The 20734-nt window shown below is 45.8% G+C and overlaps 1 protein-coding gene across 1 annotated transcript in view; it reads left to right on the forward strand.

The window, feature by feature from the left end:
• Positions 1-20734, forward strand: part of ELAPOR2 (endosome-lysosome associated apoptosis and autophagy regulator family member 2) — a 157455-nt gene that overhangs the window by 100975 nt on the left and 35746 nt on the right. Inside the window, exons 14-15 of the mRNA XM_077264643.1 lie at positions 7331-7594; positions 20526-20699. Coding sequence (XP_077120758.1) covers positions 7331-7594; positions 20526-20699 — 438 coding nt within the window. The remainder of the gene's footprint in view (positions 1-7330; positions 7595-20525; positions 20700-20734) is intronic.

Genomic DNA, 20734 nt, shown 5'->3' on the forward strand with positions numbered 1-20734 from the left:
ATTTACAGGCAATTACTTGCATAGAGATATATTGGTTAGTACATTACAAGAGATATGTCCTCGAGATCAGTTCGGGATCTACAATCCAACCTCGCCTCCTGCCAACCTCCACTGGTAGGTAGTATCAGTGATAGGAGTTAAATATGGAATTACAGGTATCTGGTTGTGTGTGAACTTATTAGTGTCCACCTTCTTACTCATTCCATTTTTTCTTTAAAGTCAAGAATATCTGTATATTAACCATATTGTAGGAATGGTTCTATTTCTCATAAGCTGTCGCTAAACAATCATATACACTGTGCGATGCGCTGGTCAGTGATCATTCAATAAGCTGTTAACACAAGATGACCTGGCTTTAGATGCACTGGACAATAGGTAATAGACACATGTACACTGCACATAAGCTGACATTGTTCTCTGCAGCGCAGTTCTTGTTTACACAGAACAATGCAATACCAAGAAGAATTAAAGATAATTTTATCTGGCAAACGAGCGTTTTGCTCGTTCATCTAGAGATCAGCAGCCTGTACAGACTGCACGATTACTGTGACAAGAGCATTGCCAGGAACACTTTTTCACAACGCTTGTGCAGTGTAAATGGACCCTAAGTGTGATGTAATAAAAAAATGGAATAATGGTTTCTGTAGTGATTCTAATTGTAAAAGATAAACTAATGATTAGAGATTTTAGCTGATGAATACATTTTTAACAAGTGTACAATGCACAGTCTGATTTGCTTATTGTAACGTTTTATCATTTGTACAAAATACAAAGCAAAGAACAATAGGGCACGATGGAAAAAGATCTACACGCTAGGATAAGGTAAATGTATACACATAGGAAATAAAGGTTTACTCCAATCATCATAAATATCTGAAGCATGCAGGTCTCATTTCTTGGCCTTATCTTGCAGCGAAATGAATGGAAAAGTAGCTACATATGTGCCCCTCTCTCTAGTACTGCGAGATAATCCTGCAGATATGCTACAAACACCCCTTCAAGTGAAAATAGTAATGGAGGTAGATGTTCTTCATTCAGAGCCTTAAAAGGAAAGATATACCACACTTTCTGATAATCAAAATAGCTCATTATTTCAGAAAGAGATTTTCCACCATAAAAATAATGACACATTTTGCTATAAGAGAGGAGAATGGCAATGTCACAAAGACCACCATAAATACAGAACACTGGTCAACGCAATTTTTCTTGCAAAAGGTTTTAAAACATATTTTAAGTGAATTTTGGCTGCTGATTACGAATATGAACTCCGTTTTTGGCTATCACATCAGGACTTCGAGATATTTTCAATTTTTGATGAAAATTACTCCTAATGTTTTATGATTAAAACACATGATTTTCGGTACTACATTTTGTATATTTTTAATCAAGGAATAACAAAGATTACAAAGTCTATGTACAGCAAATCAAATATACTTACAAAATTAAACTACAAAATATAAAAACACATATATATATATATGGCACACAGATGAATGACAAATGGCAGTTATTTGAACTTTCTTTTCTTGGCTGATCTGTGATGTACAGCTTCTGGGTTGTCTCTCATCAAGCTCCAGCAATAGTCAGCCATCATATGTGAGTCCCACCGGCCTTGATACCGTTCTTCCATTGTTTTAATGTCCTGATGAAAATGCTCCCCTTGTTCCTCGCTCACATCCCCAAGGTTCTCTGGAAAAAAGTCCAAATGATACTCATTCTACATCCAAGATTTCGCAGACTCATTAGTAGCTCTTCCACAATCTCTTCATAGTTGTCTGCTTTCTTATTCCCTAAAAAATTCTGCACCACATTACAAAATGCATTATTCCAAGCTCTTTCTTCTGTCTCATTCATTGATGTGATAAAATTTGGGTCTCTCATAAGTGTTCTTATTTGAGGTCCATCAAATATTCCAGCCTTTTTCTTCTCTTCACTAAGACCAGGAAAAGTTGAACATATATAGTTAAAGCATTCTCCACTGTGATTGAGAGCTTTGACGAACTGCTTCATCAATCCGGGTTTTATGTGTAAGGGAGGAAAGACAATTGTGAAGAAACCAGATTGTATCTTAAAGGGAACCTATCACCCCGTTTTTTAAAGATTAGATAAAAATAGTGTGAAATAGGGGCAGAGCTGGGCTTTACATTACTGCCTTTTTGGTGCCTTTACACCCCCGTTAGGCTGCCGAAATACCTTAGTGAAGTGTCCGTTTTGTCCTGTCACTCAAGCTGGTCAGGTCGGATGGGCGTGGTCACAGCGCTGTTTGTCCCCCAGGATCCTGCTCATCATTACGTTGGTAGCGTAGTGGTGTGCGCATGTCCAGTAGATGAATCCACTGCCCAGGAGATGAATAACGGCGCGGTCTTCGCTATTCAGCCGTTTACCGGCGCGGGATTCCGCGCGTGCGCAGATGGAGATCGCGGCGGCCATTTTCCTGAAGCCCCGGGCAGCAGAGCGCTCCATCTGCGCAGGCGCGGCCACAGGAAAGATGGCCGCGTCCACCGGTAAACGGCTGAATAGCGAAGACCGCGCCGTTATTCATCTCCTGGGCAGTGGATTCATCTGCTGGACATGCGCCCACCACTACGCCACCAACGTAATGATGAGCAGGATCCTGGGGGACAAACAGCGCTGTGACCTCGCCCATCCGACCTGACCAGCTTGAGTGACAGGACAAAACGGCCACTTCACTAAGGTATTTCGGCAGCCTAACGGGGGTGTAAAGGCACCAAAGAGGCAGTAATGTAAAGCCCAGCTCTGCCCCTATTTCACACTATTTTTATCTAATCTTTAAAAAACGGGGTGATAGGTTCCCTTTAATTACCCAGACAGCTACGTTTTTGAAAACCAATAAGAACTGGATTTTCATCTGTATATTGGCTTGTGCATTTAAGGCTACTTTCACACTAGCGTCGTACTCGGCCTGTCGCAGTGCGTCGGGCCGGCGTACCGATGCTAGCGTTGTTTGCGCTGCACAACGGGTGCAGCGGATGCTGATTTTCAGCGCATCCGCTGCCCCATTGTGAGGTGCGGGGAGGAGGGGGCGGAGTTCCGGCCGCCCATGCGCAGTCGGAAAAAGCGGACACGTCGCACAAAAAAACGTTACATGTAGCGTTTTTTTGTGCCGACGGTCCGCCAAAGCACGACGCATCCGTCGCACGACGGTTGCGACGTGTGTCAATGCGTCGCAATGCGTCGCTAATGTTAGTCAATGGGGAAAAAAACGCATCCTGCAGACAACTTTGCAGGATGCGTTTTTTCGCCAAAACGACGCATTGCGACGTATTGCAAAAAACGCTAGTGTGAAAGTACCCTAAGTGTTTATGTCTGGTGGTTCAAGAGGACAGACTTGCAGACTGATACCATTTAACATACAGTGTAAAGGTACCGTCACATTAAGCGACGCTCAGCGATATCGACAACGATGCCGATCGCTGCAGCGTCGCTGTGTGGTCGCTGGAGAGCTGTCACACAGACAGCTCTCCAGCGACCAATGATGCCGAAGTCCCCGGGTAACCAGGGTAAACATCAGGTTACTAAGCGCAGGGCCGCACTTAGTAACCCGATGTTTACCCTGGTTACCAGTGTAAATGTAAAAAAAACCAAACACTACATACTTACATTGCCGTGTCTGTCGCGTCCCTCGCCTTCAGCTTCCCTGCACTGTGTAAGCGCCGGCCCTAAAGCTCAGCGGTGACGTCACCGCTGTGCTTTGCTTTACGGCCGGCACTGACACATTCAGTGCAGGAAGCTCTGAGCAGCAGCGCGGACGCCGGGGGACGTGACAGAGATCAGAGGGTGAGTATGTAGTGTTTTTTTTTAACTTTTACAATGGTAACCAGGGTAAATATCGGGTTACTAAGCGCGGCCCTGCGCTTAGTAACCCGATATTTACCCTGGTTACCATTGTAAAACATTGCTGGCATCGTTGCTTTTGCTGTCAAACACGACGATACACGCCGATCTGACGACCAAATAAAGTTCTGGACTTTCAGCAACGACCAGCGATATCACAGCGGGATCCAGATCGCTGCTGCGTGTCAAACACAACGATATCGCTATCCAGGACGCTGCAACGTCACGGATCGCTATCGTTATCGTTGCAAAGTCGTTTAGTGTGAAGGTACCTTAAGTCTGTAGTGGTGACTGTACATTGAGTGTGTTGAGCTTTGTTTCTTGATGTGTGCTTATATGCTAATATACTTAATCCCATCACCATTGTTTACCTTTTCTTGATGTTGGACTGAAAGACCCTGGGTGGTTCTAAAGGCCCCGTCACACACAGCGACGCTGCAGCGATACAGACAACGATGCTGATCGCTGCAGCGTCGCTGTTTTGTCGCTGTGTGGTCGCTGGGGAGCTGTCACACAGACAGCTCTCTCCAGCGACCAACGATCAGGGGAACGACTTCGGCATCGTTGAAACTGTCTTCAATGATGCCGAAGTCCCCCTGCAGTACCCGGGTAACCAGGGTAAACATCGGGTTACTAAGCGCAGGGCCGCGCTTAGTAACCCGATGTTTACCCTGGTTACCAAAAAAAACAAACAGTACATACTCGCCTTTCGGTGTCCGTCAGGTCCCTTGCCGTCTGCTTCCTGCTCTGACTGAGCCGCCGTACAGTGAGAGCAGAGCGCAGCGGTGACGTCACTGCTGTGCTGTGCTCTCACTGTACGGCGGCACTCAGTCAGAGCAGGAAGCAGACGGCAAGGGACCTGACGGACATCAGATGGTGAGTATGTACTGTTTGTTTTTTTTTACATTTACGCTGGTAACCAGGGTAAACATCGGGTTACTAAGCGCGGCCCTGCGCTTAGTAACCCGATGTTTACCCTGGTTACCAGTGAAGACATCGCTGGATCGGTGTCACACACACCGATTCAGCGATGTCAGCGGGACCTCAACGATCAAAAAACGGCCCAGGCCATTCCGACACGACCAGCGATCTCGCAGCAGGGGCCTGATCGCTGGTACATGTCACACATAGCGAGATCGCTACTGAGGTCGCTGTTGCGTCACAAAACTTGTGACTCAGCAGCGATCTCGCTAGCGATCTCGCTATGTGTGACGGGGCCTTAAGAGTAGCTTACATGCCTTGGGTATAAAGAGACTGAAGTAACACAGAGCTAGGAGCCAGATTTCTGAAAACCACCCAAGAGACAAGAGAAAGGACTGCAGCCAATTCATCATGGCACCATCACGAGGGACACTGATCTAGGATTCTATAGGATACAACCTAGGGGTTTTCGGCTCTGGTTGGAAGGACACAGATCTGATCCAGTGACCATCTCTGAACCATGGATATGTTTGGAGAAAGCCAGGTATGGGACCCGCTGGTCGCCTGGTTCCATGGAGATGGTCAGATAAGCCAGGTGGTGGCTCTTGTGTCAACTGGCTTTGGACCTTGTCTGGACTCTATGGACAGTTCTTGGTCATCTCCCTATGCTTGTCGTTACCCCTTCTCTGTGCGTTCATCCACAGATGGAGTAGCGACCCTGGGAGCTCTGACATCGTGTCATACTGGAAATATGTGGAGACGCAGTGATATTTTATATGCGCCCATGTACCCATACAATTCCAGGCATGTTGGGAATGTTCTGTTTGCTATTGTGTGCTGTGGTTCAATGAAGTATTGCCACCCTGTCTTACCTTAACCCTGTGTTGTCTGTAGTGTATTGCCCACTGGGAGATAGAGCGGGCGTTCAGTGGTATGAGCCGTGGTCCATGCAGTCTTGGTAAAGACAGCCGGGCCAGCGGACGAGAGCACCCACTGACCCCTCGTCTCCGTAACAACAATATTCTTCCTATCCACTAGAGGATCATGGATGACATTCTTATCGCCAGATGCCAAACTCGCTGAGGCCATTCAGTTTTCACCCAATGCTCTGCTGTAGCTCTACTGTCCCAGTAGCACAGAAAACAAGGGTGTTTTGTGTACCCTCCTTGCAGACCCAAAAGAAAGTTAACCATTTTCAAATCAACACAAATTAACCACCCAAATCAAACTAAATTTACATTAGTGAACGTGTAAACCTGCACTTTTCATACACTACTTATATTTATCATGGAATTCATGAAATTGGGCTATATACCTATAGCGCAAAAACGTGATGTGATAGAGAAATTATAAGATCAGATTTGAATTCAGCACCCTCAAATTAGTCTAAAACTGTTCTTAAAGTTCATGCCAGAAATTTTCTTTTTTTTTTTTGTAGACCAGTGTAATAGTAGAAAAATGCTTATAGGAAAAAATGTATAAGGAAGTTCCCAAATGAAATAGCGCTGCTGACCAATAGGTCGAAAAGGAGTTCCAAAATTGTAAAAAAAAAAAACAGGCAACGCGGTTCAGTATCAGAATGATAAGACCAACATACAGGTGTCACTTATCTACAGTAGGTTGGACTGAGGAAAGTGCATCATTGAGTGTATCGTTGCGATACTGAAACATATTGCCTGTTTTTTCACTACAGTAACTACTTTTCTACCTATATCTAGTGCTCCAGGCCAGCATGGTGTTTGGGAATTTCCTATACATTTTTCATATACCTCATATTTTATTGAGCATTGGTGTCATCACAATTCTTGCCTATTAGAACCTCTGTTAATAAAAAATCTGTGTGTAGAAAAAAATCAGTGATAATGTCTTTTAAGATAATTCATGATGGTGAATATTTTTTTTTCTGAAATTACATTTTTGAAATAAATAATTGCTATCTAGAACATGAAGATCAATGTATTGTGCCCATGTAGCAAATGAAGTGTGTGTGAATTCTCCTGTGCAGTCAGTTTTTAAGGCCGTCCTTTGGAGAAGTAATGATATCTGTATATTGTATGTAGAAATGTACCGCGGCCTAATATAGAGGAAGCCACATTCTGCTGGTCATCTGCTCATGGAAACAATTTAGTGCAATGATTGCGAACTGATCTACAGCTCTCCTTTTACACAGTAATGTTGGGAAATGACTCTAATTTCTTGAGAACCAGACATTGTGAATATATTCATTCTCAGTGCCAAAGACAAATCTTTGTAATATGTTATGTTATGTTATGAACGCCTGCATAAATGTGTTGCTTTCTGCTATTTTCATTTCGTCTGTTATCTGTAGAAATAATGAGTGCAGCTTCTTCCGCTTGTGAAGGCAAAGCCATAATACACTCTTAATAAGATTGTCTCTATGCTCTTGAAAGGTCATTGATCACATTTTTAATGTATGCAAATGGGTATTATTGCAATGAACTTTCGGTAGGGGGGGATTACATTATTCTGATTTATTCACACACAGAGGAAGTTGAACAATATTTTTTTTGCTGAACCTCTTCTTTCCTTCCAGAGCCGCCGTTATGTAAATGATGTCGTAAAGATCTATTCAATAACTGCCACCAATGTTCTGGATGGAGTCGCATCGAGCTGCCGTCTCTGTGCCATGGGCGCTCAGCCCTTTGGGTCATCCTGTGTTCCTTGTCCAGCTGGTCACTACATTGATAAGGAGAGCAGCACATGTAAAGAATGCCCTCCTAATACTTACTTATCCCCTCATCAAGTCAATGGAAAAGAGGCTTGCATCCCATGTGGGCCTGCTAGTAAAAGCAACAAGGTACAGCTATTTCATTAATGACTTAATGAAGACTTTTTATTGTTGTCAGACACACATGGATACTGTTCTGGCGCAAACCAGTATAAACTTTACTCCTGATTAGACACAGTGTTTTAAGAGGTTTTCCTATTTCCTCTTTCCTATGCCCTAGCTCTTCATAAAGTCTTGTGCAGAGGACAGTATAAATCAGTCTAGTGACATCTGTGTTTTTGACAGATATCGTTAGTACCCGTTATCCTATGTGAACGTGTACATGTCCAATTTCTTAGTCGCCCATTCATGCCTATGGGTCCGTGAAAAACAAACAGACTGGGTGGTCTGATTTTCACGAACTGACATAATGGAGAAGGTGGAGAAACTTTTTTTTCTCTCCACCTCTTAGAAGATCGGATCCCACTCTGATCAAACTCTGATCAAACTCTGATCAAACTCTGGTCAGAGTGTGAATAGCATAATCAAATCGATTTTCTCGAATGGAAAAAAAACTGTCATCTGCACTTAACCTTGCAATCACTTTTCTTAAATATTATACTTTCATTACCTGCACTACTTCTACTAATGCATCTTGATGTAGGTCACATAATCCTTTGTTGACATGCAGGTACTACTTTCTGCCTATTACATCTGATTCTCTCCTCATCTGGTCACAGGATTCAGACAGTATGAGAAAAGTACGTCACTTTGCTTCTGATGCTGGTGGAGCTGACTTTCAGTGATTGACCATGTGTCCAGGTATTGGAGGTTTTGTCTCCTCTTCTGACTGAGTACTCCTCCAATAAACCTAAGGTTGTTTTTTATTAGTGTTGGATCCTGCCTGCCCTTTAAATTTGTAGGCTTTTAACATGAGAGAGGCATGTTTGATAAATATTAGGTTAGGGTCCCATCAGAAAGAATGCTATTGCTGGGCCAATTTGTGTGCTAAGTACATTTATTTTTAAGTATATTCTATATAGCAGTAATGCAGTCCAGATTTCATTTATTCAATATTTACATATGGAGCACCCGCTAGGACCGTGGGGTACTCGGTACCGGGCCGGTTCTGTTCTTAAAGGGGTTGTCACGGTGGCAGTGACACGGTTTGTGGCCCTGGACATCCAGTAAAAGGGGATAAAGTGTAGTGGGAAATAAGATCTAGAGAGTAGTGTTCGTGATGCCACCTGTGGTATTCGGCCAGGGGTGGATGATGCTGCTTAAAGGGGTCCTCTGGGGCTGATAGTTTTGCAGCTTAGATAGTATAGCTCCCACAGTTAGAGCTTGGTCCCCAGGGCTTCAGGTATAGCTGGTAAGAGGGATGGTTGACGGTGGGGTGCAGGACTGAGGGTGCAGGAATTAATTGCAGGAGACTGGAATAGCAGTTTCCTTTACCTTTTACTGGTAGAATTCAGGTACAGTCCAGGATACAGGTAACAGGTGATGGTGGGGTCCGGGCAGCCTGGAAACAGCTTGGGATCCACTTAGCCAGGTTGGTTCGGAGGCCTTCCCTCTGCGCTGTATATCTGACCCTTGCTGCCTGAAGGTCTGCACGAGTCCTCTCAGTGTCTGTATTCTCAACCTGTATGGCTGACAGCTTGAACCTTTCATGGACACTGTCCTTTCTCTGGCAGTCCCAGGCTCCTCACTTGCTGTGGTACCTGCAGGCGTTAGATGGGACAGGATGCTTGCAATCTCCTGCCCTCTGGGTTCAGTAGCTGGGTCTGCAACTCCCACACCACCATGGACCCCGGTATCCGGTCTCTTGGCGTTTTCCTGTGGGGTGAGCCCACTCACAGTTCCAGATCCCAGGCTCCTCTCCTTTTGCCTCCTCTCCTCTCACTGTCCCTTGCAGACTAACTTACTAACTCCTCCTCCAGCCAGAATATATAGGGAAGCTGCCCTGAAGCTGGGTTTAGAGCTCCTCCTTTTGGCCTGGAGTCAGAACGGTGTTGCATGTCAGTATTACCTGATTAAGGGATCCCTCCTTGTTTCCAGGCATGACATCACCTCCCCCGTGAGGAAGGCAATACTATTGTGGCATCTGGACTCCTGGGGCGCCACACATACATGTTAGTGCTAACAGTGTGGTGTTGTACTCTCTTGTTTGTCAAGGTGTCCAAGCCTGCATGCTTGCATGCTGAGATCACAGTCTTCACTTTTTACTGCACTGATCCTTGAACGGCTGCCCCTTCAACTGATAAGCTCTGCGATGTGCTGATCATCATTTGAAAGCATTTTTCAGCGCTTGTCAACTGAGGCAACCAGCACTCCAAAGCATCATTAGGGCCAGTGCAAAGGACAGGAAATTCTGTCATCTGAGCTTGCTGATGAGTGGTGCAGACTTCCCCTGCCGATGATTTTGAGTGCAGGAGACGGACCCTTTTATTGACAAGTGCTACAATGTACCTTCTAGTGACAAGCAGCACATCACAGAGTTTGTCAGCTGAAGGGGCAGCACTACAATACAGGATCAGTGTCGAACATAGTGATGTCTGTGACCTGAGCATGCATCTTCAGACACTATGTCAATTATTTACTGCAGTTCTGCCTCCATCTGGAGCAGAGCAGCATGCTCTCTTCAATGGTACGAATCCTGTGCCCAGATGAGAGGCAGATCGGACATAACAAACAGGAAGAACTATCTGCATATAAGCAGATGATTACATGACTCACCAAGACATGCTCATAGAAGTGCAGGTAATGAGAGTATGTTAGAAACGTGGTTGTTAGCAAGAGTTAGGACATGTGAAAAAGAGTCAAAGAGTAGTGAAAAACTCCTTTAATGCTTGCAGTAAATAGTTCTTAGCTTGGTGCATGTCAGAGCGCACATTCACTCTGTCGGCACCACTATAGTCTATGGCCCCGTTGGTACATACTTCCCAATCCTGTTTTGCGGAGGGGTTTGGACATCAGTCCCAACGTGGCCACTGAACAGGAGCCAAAATGCAATGTGAGTTTACTGATGTACAATCAGCACCCTCCTTCCACGCAGACTCTATATGTGCAGTGGCGTAACTAGAGTCTGATGGGCAAAATTTGGACCGGGCCTCCCCCATCCTGGTGTGTTTGCATATACATATATATATATATATATATGTCCCTTATCCTGGTCCCTTCCTGGTATATACATTTATAGGCTCTCCATCATGGTATATATGTCCCGCTTCCTGGTATATACAGTATATTCCCCTTCCTGGTGTATATGTCTCTTCTCATGGGCCCCATCCTGGTATATATATATATATTTTTTTTTTTTTTCTCTATAATATGGTATACATATCCCCCATCCTGGTATGTGCACCTTGTTTTGCCACTGTTCTTTAATGCATAGAAAAAAAAAGGTAATTATCCTAACCTTCCCTCCGCTCCACTGATCACGCGGTGTCCTCTTCTGAAGCCAGCAGCTGACTTCAGCGTGCAATAAACGGGAGTGTATGACGTGCATGCCGATGTCAGCTGCTAGCCTCTTGTATTACTGCACATGGACCCAACGAGTCTGTGTGCCACAATACCCTTCAACTGAATGTGCCTCCTTGGACGCACATCCAGTTGAAGTTTGTGCTGGCGACGACGGGGCTCTCACCCGCATTCACCGTGGTCGTTATGCCCCTCTATATGTCTCATGGTAAAAACCACTAGCAATTTACCAAATAGTAAGTAAGATTATATATAAGGGTGACTGCATAAGTAAACTGCACAGGGTTTGTCCTCAGTCTGTTTCCATAAGGACACATAGATTTTCATTGAAGCTGTTGAAACAAAACTATACATTTTTTTATTCAACATTATTTACAAAGCATCTTCATTTTTCTCTTTAGATGCAATGACGCAATTAAATAACTGTGAAGTTAGAATTAGCCTTTGTTGGGAGATATTTGTAATAGAATGTGGAAATGTTAGCTTCAGCGCTTGTAATGATTTTGTGACATATTTATTGCCCCAACTCCAGGAAATGATTTGCACCTGCTTGAGTTAATTTCCATTTTTATACTTCATATTCTGTTTTCTCAGCATGAATCTTTTGGTACCATGTCAGAAAAAACAATCTTTCCCATTAAAATGCTGTACGAGCTTGATATAATGAATGTCCCAGTTTTGTTGTTAGGCATGCACTGGCCAAGTGTTTTCTGTTTAAGGCCTGGTTCAGACGAGCGTATGAAAAATCATCTACATTACATGCAAAAAATTCTGGCAATTTTCAACCATATTGTCATTTGTACAAAATTTTTGAGTTAGTTTTTTTGTGTCCATGTAGCAACTGTGTGCAATCCGTTTTCATTTATCTACATTCAAAAATTTACGTGATCAATTTGAATGAGCAAGGCTAATCTGAGACTTGGAAGCCACAGTTCGTACTGTGATGTTTTCACATAGATACTCGGTCCAGATGAACAGCCCTATCGTGTTACATTGGTCAGTGTGCTGATTTAAATTTGGACAACACACATCTGTATTATACGCTTGTCTGAACGAGCAATTAGACTACATCCACATAACCATGTGACACCTCCTAGTGCAGTGCTTTGCTCTCTTACATGCACTGACTCGTAGGGTTTCACTAATCTGTACATACATCTGTTTTAGAAACAGATCCATGTCTCCGGTCTGCAAGTCTCAGATCAAGTCCTATTGTCATCAGCTTTCCTAGTTTCATCAGTTTTGAACTGAGTTGTTAAGAATCAATGACATTAATATATCTGTTTCAGGGGAAAAAAAAGAATAACAAAAAACAAACTAATGTGTTAGGGAACTGAAGTGACTCCTATAAATGGAATGTACTGTGACACATTTGTGAGCAGATGCTGCCATCAACTGATAACTGGTGATATGTGTAGGAACCTGTAAGTGTACAGGAACCAAGAGAAAGGGGACAGGTTGAATGGGAGGAAGATGAAAGCTTGTGACACCAGGGACATGTGATCTGCTGTGACTCAGCAGAAGAATGTAAAAGTCCACAGAAGTGAAGGAGAGCAGTCCATCATCACCTGGACTTGTAACAAGTCACCTATGGAAGCAACGCCTGCACACAAATGTGTTTGAAGGCATAAACAATAGCTCCCAACTGTCCTGGATTCAGCGGGACTGGCCTGACTTCTGATTCTCACCTCTCTCCAACGTTGTTATCGCTCCTCCTCGGGGGGTGGGTCTGCGTCTCTCTACACTGATATAAATTTAATTTCTTTCTCGCTTCATTGTGGGACACAGGTAACTATGAGTGTATGCTGCTGTCACTAGGAGGCTGACACTATGCAAATAAGGAAACGTTAACTCCTCCCCGGCAGTATACACCCTCGGACAGACACAATGCAACTCAGTTTTTGCTTAGTGTCAGTAGGAGGCAGACCTGGATCTAACCACCAGATCTGCATCATTTTCTTTTACAGGGTTTTTGTGTTTTATTAATCATTTCCCTTTCTCTTTCAGATTCACTTCTTCGGGTAACAGGGTGCAGATTCTCACCCTGTTTTTCCCACATTTAAGCGACCGAGAGAGCAGTGTGGTACTCCCCGCATTGCCCACTCTCGGACCCGCTGGAAGGACTTCGTCCCCTGTCACCCTTACGGGTGTTTCAGGGCGACTTCTTGGTGGCCAGTCCTCGCCTTTTCCCCTCCTCACCCCTCTCCTCGGAGAGGGCTGAGAGGAAGACGGTGGTCATCTGTGGTGACCTCCCCCCTTCTTGTAAGGGGTTGACGCCGTCTTCTGCACCGTCCGGAGATGGTGCGGGAAGGATGATCTTACTCCCAGGACCCTCTTCTTCTCCGAGGGATTCTGACGCGATCCTCAGACACCAAGGAGCCGGATTCAAGCAAGGTAACAAGTGGGACAGGAGCCCACTTTTTCACGCCCCCTCCCCTCCCCCATGGTAGCGCTCACCGGTCTCTAGATTTCAAATTTCCCGCCTAATCGCGCGATTCCTGGCATATTGCTACCTTCTCCTTCCCTTGTTAAGCCACACCTCCCTCGCCGGTCTTGGCCTATCAGTGCCGCACTTTCATTTTTCCCATCTCCCATGACAGCACACCTGAGAGAGGGATCCGCCCAGTCAGGACAGGAAACCTACTGAAATAAAAGGGCGGTACCTCTCCCTCGCTTCAGTTGGGTTTCCTGTCCTGATGGGAACCCTAGTGCTGAATTACGGCGGTTTGTTTTGCTGGAAGATTTCCACTCACCCACTCCTGTCCCAGCACTGGAAGGGTTGGCAGGGCGCCTGTATGCCGGCCTTCAGGATGGTGGAAGCGCCATTCACAGATCCTGTGGGCTCTTGCGCACGTGCGGGCGTCGGTCCAGCACAGTCCGGGATCCTGTGGCCCTTCTGTGGCTGCCATGCTGCTCTCTCCCCCTCTGCTAGCTGCCTTCAGTGACTTCCGAGTGAGCGGCTGATGTTGCGCGCAAGGCACGCTGGGAATGGGGGTACCTGTGCGACGTCAGAGCTGCGCCCTGGATCCAAGATGGCGGCGCCCATAGCTCGGACGCTGGCCACAATACAGGAGTTCCCGGCGGCGTGCAGGGGGGAGGTGAGATGCATTTTTGATACCGGAAGAGGAGGTGAGCATTACGGATCACTCTTTAAAGGGTGAAGTATCCACAGAGGTATCGCTCACTTCTATAGAGCTCTCCAATATGGAGGATTGTATGGAGCAGCAGCCACAGCAGCCATTACAGCAGCAGCAGCAAGAGCCCTTATCAGGTGTTGTACCCGCTCACCAGCATGCAAAGATGAGTAGCCGCTTGAGTGGAAGGAGCGGCAGTCGTCCTGACCGGAGGTCACAGGACTCCTCAGCTTCTAGGAGGGACGTTGTCCGTGCTCCTATTCAGCCTCAGAATCCGGTACCCTTCATGGTCAGCGGGTGGTGAGTGATCTACGTAACTTTGCCTCTAGCCTTAGGGCGATGATTAGAGCAGAGGTAGAAGGCTCTTTAAAATCAGTCCTTAAAAAGAAGAGTAGTAAGAACCCAGAACCTATTTCAGATTCCGACGTCTCTCATTCTGGCGAGGAATATCAGGAAGAACCCTTATCTCCCTTCCCCTCCTCTTCCATATTCTCTGGCTCCTCTTCAGATAGCGATGTTGGGGGCCGTCCATGCTTTCTAACTGAGAACACGGATAAATTAGTAAAGGCCGTTAGATCCTCAATGGGCCTAAAAGATGAGAAAGCGACCAAATCCTTGGAGGACATTATGTTTGGAGGAGAAAAGGAAGCGTACATTCCCAGTTAATGCTAAAGTAAAAGCCCTTATGGAAAAGGAGTGGAAGAAGCCTGAGAAATCGGGTAATCTCCCCTCAGCTTCTAAAACACGTTACCCCTTTGAGGAGAAAGATTCGGAGACGTGGGATAAGGTTCCAAAAATTGATGGTGCGGTAGCTAGGTCATCTAAAAAGTCATCCCTTCCCTTAGAAGACTCTGGCGTATTAAGGGACCCCTTGGACAAAAAGGCAGATGGGTTCTTAAGACACACCTGGGAGGCAACCGCAGGGGGTTTGAAATCGGCAATAGCTGCTGGAACTTGTGTTGCCCGCTCCCTTATAGTCTGGCTACAACAGATAGATACTCAAATCTGTTTGTGGTTCTGAAAAAAGACTGCTCTCTCCGCCCAATTTTGGATCTCAAACAGTTGAACCGCCACCTTTGGGTTTGACACTTCAAGATGGAGTCACTACGCTCAGTGATCGCTTCCATGGAACCGGGGAATATCTGCTCTGTGGACATTCAGAATGCGTACCTGCACATTCCGATTTGTCAGCTGCATCAGAGGTTCCTTCGTTTCGCGATCCAGGAACAACATTACCAGTTTACAGCTCTCCCGTTTGGCCTAGCGTCCGCCCCCAGGGTCTTTACGAAAGTAATGGCGGCGGTCATGGCCATCCTTCATTCAAAGGGGATCCTCATAATCCCCTATCTCGAGACCTTCTGGTCAAGGGTCCGTCTCACCGGGACTGCGACCAGAGTCTCCAGATCACTCTGGACACGCTGATCCGCCTCAGCTGGATAATCAACAGGGACAAGTTGACCTTGATTTCCATCTCAACGCCTCGGGTTCCTGGGCATGGAATTCAACACCATCCAAGCTCGGGTATTCCTCCCGAAAGAGAAGTTCTTCTCTCTCCACCAGGGCATCAAAGCCTTAAAGCGCCCGGTTTTTCTGCTTCTACGGCTCTGTATGAAAGTTCTAGGGAAGATGGTCGCTTCCATGGAAGCAGTACCTTACGCTCAATTTCACTCTCGCCCTCTACAGCTGGCTCTCCTGTCTGCCTGGACAAGAACCCACTTTCCCTAGATTGCCCAATTCGCCTTCCCCTCAATGTCAGACAGTCTCTCACTTAGTGGACGCTTTCCGCCTCCATCCTGCACGGGAGGTCATTTCTCCCCCTCCGCTGGCAGATCATCACCACCAACGCCAGTCTTCAGGGGTGGGGTGCGGTCTTTCTCCATCACACAGCACACGTCGCTGGAAGGTTCAGGAGACCCTTCTCCCCATCAATCTCTTGGAGATCAGGGCAATCTTCCTCACCCTCCTCCGCTGACAGCCCCTCCTTGTGGGAAATCCAGTCCGTGTTCAGTCGGACAACGCCACGGCCATGGCTTACATAAACCATCAGGGAGGGACTTGCAGCAAGCAGATCATGAGGGAGGTTTCATACATTCTACGCTGGGCAGAGAACCACGTTCCCGCCATCTCAGCTGTCCACATTCCAGGGGTGGACAATTGGGAAGCCGACTTTCTCTGCCGTCAGGGCCTTGCGTCAGGTGAGTGGTCTCTCCATTCCACCATCTTCAACCAAATATGTCAGAGATGGGGAGTTCCGGACGTCGACCTAATGGCCTCCTGAAAGAACCACAAGGTTCCCCAGTATGTAGCCAGGTCTCAGGACCCTATGGCCACCGGTTGGAAGGCCTTTTTCCGTTGGTGCGACAACAACAGCTTGTTCCCTATGGTTTTTTCCCTTCCTTCAGTCCTTGGCTTCCTTCAGGCGGGTCTCGATTCGGGCCTTTCTTTGAGTATGTTAAAGGGCCAGGTCTCCACCCTGTCCATCTTTTTCCAAAGGGACCTAGCTTCCCTTCCACAAGTCAGGACCTTCCTCCAAGGTGTTGCCCACATAGCACCTCCTTTTCATTCCCCGGTTGAGCCATGGGATCTCAACCTCGTTCTTGGTGCCCTCCAACACACGCCATTTGAACCAATCCAGGAGATTTCCTTTTCTCTCCTATCTTGGAAGGTGGCCTTCCTGGTCGCCATCACCTCTATTAGGAGGGTATCCGAGTTAGCGGCATTATCCTGCCGTTCTCCTTTCCTAATTCTGCACCAGGACAAAGTAGTCCTGTGGCCTGTTCCTTCCTTTCTACCAAAGGTAGTGTCGGCTTTTCACATCAACGAGGACGTCGTCCTTCCTTCCTTGTGCCCTTCCCCGGTCCATCCCTTGGAGAAATCTCTCCACAAGCTGGATTTGGTCAGGGCTATCCGAGTCTATCTTACCAGAACTTCTTCTTTTCACCAGTCCGATCCTCTGTTTGTCGTCTCTGAAGGCCGTCGAAAAGGGCTCCCCGCTTCTAAATCCACTATTGCTCATTGGATTCGTTCTGCGGTTCTGGAGGCATACCGTGTTCAGGATAAACAGCCTCCTCCTGGGGTGAGAGCTCACTCTAACCGGGCTGTGGGAGCTTCTTGGGCCGTTCGTCACCAGGCTTCGGCTTTGCAGGTTTGCAAAGCTGCAACCTGGTCGTCCCTTCACACCTTCATAAGGTTCTGCAAGGTGCATACTCAGGCTTCTGCGGATGCAGGCTTGGGTAGGAAGATACTGCAGGTGGCGGTTTCCCACCGGCCGACCTAAGTCTTCTTTTCTCTGACTAGTTTTTTCCCAGCCTTGGGACTGCTTTTTGACAATCCATAGTTACCTGTGTCCCCCAATGAAGCGAGAAAGAAAGAGGGATTTTTGGTTCTTACCGAAAAATCTTTCTTGGAGTCTTCATTGGGGGACACAGCACCCTCCCTTTATTTTGTACCGTGTTGGCCAACGTGCTGTTGTTTTGGGTTGGTACATAGATTGAGTTCTTTATACTTACTCCTACGACTGCTTTAGCACCAAACTGAGTTGCATTGTGCCTGTCGGAGGGTGTATACTGCCGGGGAGGAGTTAATGTTTCCTTATTTGCATAGTGACAGCAGCATACACCCATAGTTACCTGTATCCCCCAATGAAGGCTCCAAGAAAGAGAGTTTGCGGTAAGAACCAAAAATCCCTCTTTTACTTTCACTTCTGATCAGGTTTCCAAGACTTGAACTCACATTTCCATGTTCTCAGGCAGGAGATGTGCTGTGAGCCAAAGCCGATAATGATGCAGATGTGAGAATTTTGTCATCGTGACCTGTATTGCAGTCAGTGAACCCAGAAGCAGAATATACATATACATAGAAACACATTGTATATAACAATGTATTTCTATGTTCTATGTATATAGCAATGTATTTCTATGTTCTATGTACCGTATATACTCGAGTATTAGCCGACCCCCCTAATTTTGCAACAAAAAACTGGGAAAACTTATTGACTCGAGTATAAGCCTAGGGTGGAAAATGCAGCAGCTACCAGTAAATGTCAAAAATAAAAATAGATACCAATAAAAGTCAAATTAATTGAGACATCAGTAGGTTAAGTGTTTTTGAATATCCATATTGAATCAGGAGACCCATATAATGCTCCATACAGTTCATTATGGCCCCATAAGATGCTCCATATACAAATATGCCCCATATAATGCTCCATGCAGTTCTTTATGGCCGCATAGATGCCCCATATAATTCTCCATGCAGTTCTTTATGGCCCCATAGATGCCCCATATAATGCTCCATGCAGTTCTTTATGGCCCCATAGATGCTCCATATAATGCTCCATGCAGTTCTTTATGGCCCCATAGATGCTCCATATAATGCTCCATGCAGTTCTTTATGGTCCCATGTAATGCTCCATATAATGCTCCATGCAGTTCTTTATGGCCCCATAGATGCCCCATATAATGCTCCATGCAGTTCTTTATGGCTCCATATAATGCTCCATGAAGTTCTTTATGGCCCCATGTAATGCTCCATGCAGTTCATTATGGCCCCATAGATGCCCCATATAATGCTCCAAGCAGTTCTTTATGGCCCCATAGATGCCCCATATAATGCTCCATGCAGTTATGTCCCCATAGATACTCCATGTAATGCTCCATGCAGTTATGGCCCCATAGATGCTCCATGCAGTTCTTTATGGCCCCATAGATGCCCCATATAATGCCCCATATAATGCTCCATGCAGTTATGGCCCCATAGATGCCCCATATAATGCTCCATGCAGTTATGGCCCCATAGATGCCCCATATAATGCTCCATGCAGTTATGGCCCCATAGATGCCCCATATAATGCTCCATGCAGTTATGGCCCCATAGATGCCCCATATAATGCTCCATGCAGTTATGGCCCCATAGATGCCCCATATAATGCTCCATGCAGTTCTTTATGGCCCCATAGACAATCGATATAGCATTGTGCCACATGTAATGCTGCTGCTGCACTAAAAAAAAAGACATACTCACCTCTCGTCGCTGCCCGCTGCTCCTCAGCGTCCCATCTCTCCGCACTGACTGTTCAGGCAGAGGGCGGCGCGCACACTAATACGTCATCGCGCCCTCTGACCTGTACAGTCACTGCAGAGGACACGGAAGACGAGGCGGTGGTGGAACGCGGAAAGGTGAATATGACATACTCACCTACTCCTGGTGCGGTCCCTGCATGTGCCACGTCTCCGGGTGTGGCAGCTTCTTCCTGTACTGAGCGGCCACGTGACACCGCTCATTAAAGTAATGAATATGTGGCTCCAACCCTATGGGAGTGGAGTCCATATTCATAACTTTAATGAGCGGTACCAGTGACCGCTGAACAGGGGAAGAAGCTGCCGTGCCCGTGGGACATGCAGGGACCGCGTCAGGAGCACCGGGGGCAGGTGAGTATTTGACAGGCGTCGCTCCCCCTCACCCGCCGACCCCCCCCGCCTTTCATGACTCGAGTATAAGCAGAGAGGGGCACTTTCAGCCCATTTTTTTTTACTGAAAATCTCGGCTTATACTCGAGTATATACGGTATACAACAATGTATTACTATGTTCTATGTATCTAACAATGTGTTTCTATGTTCCTATATATATTCCTATAAAACTACTACAAATTATAAAAACAATTACAAAAATGCAATTTTTTCCTTTTTTGTAGTCTTCCAGGTACTCAAACTCACAACACAACCACAACCTTCAGCTTTACAGTCAGGAGCTAAAGCAATTAAACCACAGGCTCTGGTGATGACATTTGGAGAATTTTGTGTACTTGATCTATATTGCGAGCTCTGACTCCATAGGCAGATTATACTGACACATTGTACATAGCAGAATAAACGAGATTTTGTTGGGTCCTATAAAATTACTAAAAAATAATGAAAAACAATTACAATAATGTTGATTTTTTAAAGAAAAAATAAACATCACAAATAAGCACATAACATGGACATATTTGGTGTTCCCGTAATCTTAACAATCCGCATAGCACAGCCATCAGATTTTTGGTCAGACGGTAACCATTAGATCAAGAGAGAAGGCAGGGATCACACTTTACTGCATGTGTTATTCTTGATATACGACTTGTCATTTATTGGTATTGTACACTCTCTTGCTAAACCTGTGAATAGTTAATAAATAGTTAATAAATTACACCTCATTTTTTCTTACCTCTGGGTCTGCGTTCTCTGTGTGCCCATGCACTCTTGTACTTTAAGAAGCTCTAGAATCCTATTGTACCTTTTCTCTCAGATGGTAACACTTGCATGGAAGTTTTTGTGAATCACCCCCTTATTAATAGATATTGTGTATTACACATTGTAGAAGAGAAATGTTGCCAGTCCACCAAAAAATCTGTGTTTTTGTGTTTTTCAGGACCATTCTGCCTGTTACAGTGACTGCAACTTCTCCTATATGCATGAAAACCAGAGCCTGACGTACAGGTTTAACAATCTGAGCAGTGTGGGAACTCTCATTAATGGGCCCAGCTTCACTTCCAAAGGAACAAAATACTTTCATCTTTTCAACATTAGTTTGTGTGGAAATGGAGTAAGTTCCCAGTCTGTATAAGAGGCGGTGGGATG

Source organism: Ranitomeya variabilis, chromosome 5 (assembly GCF_051348905.1).
Source record: "Ranitomeya variabilis isolate aRanVar5 chromosome 5, aRanVar5.hap1, whole genome shotgun sequence".
NCBI lineage: Eukaryota > Metazoa > Chordata > Amphibia > Anura > Dendrobatidae > Ranitomeya > Ranitomeya variabilis.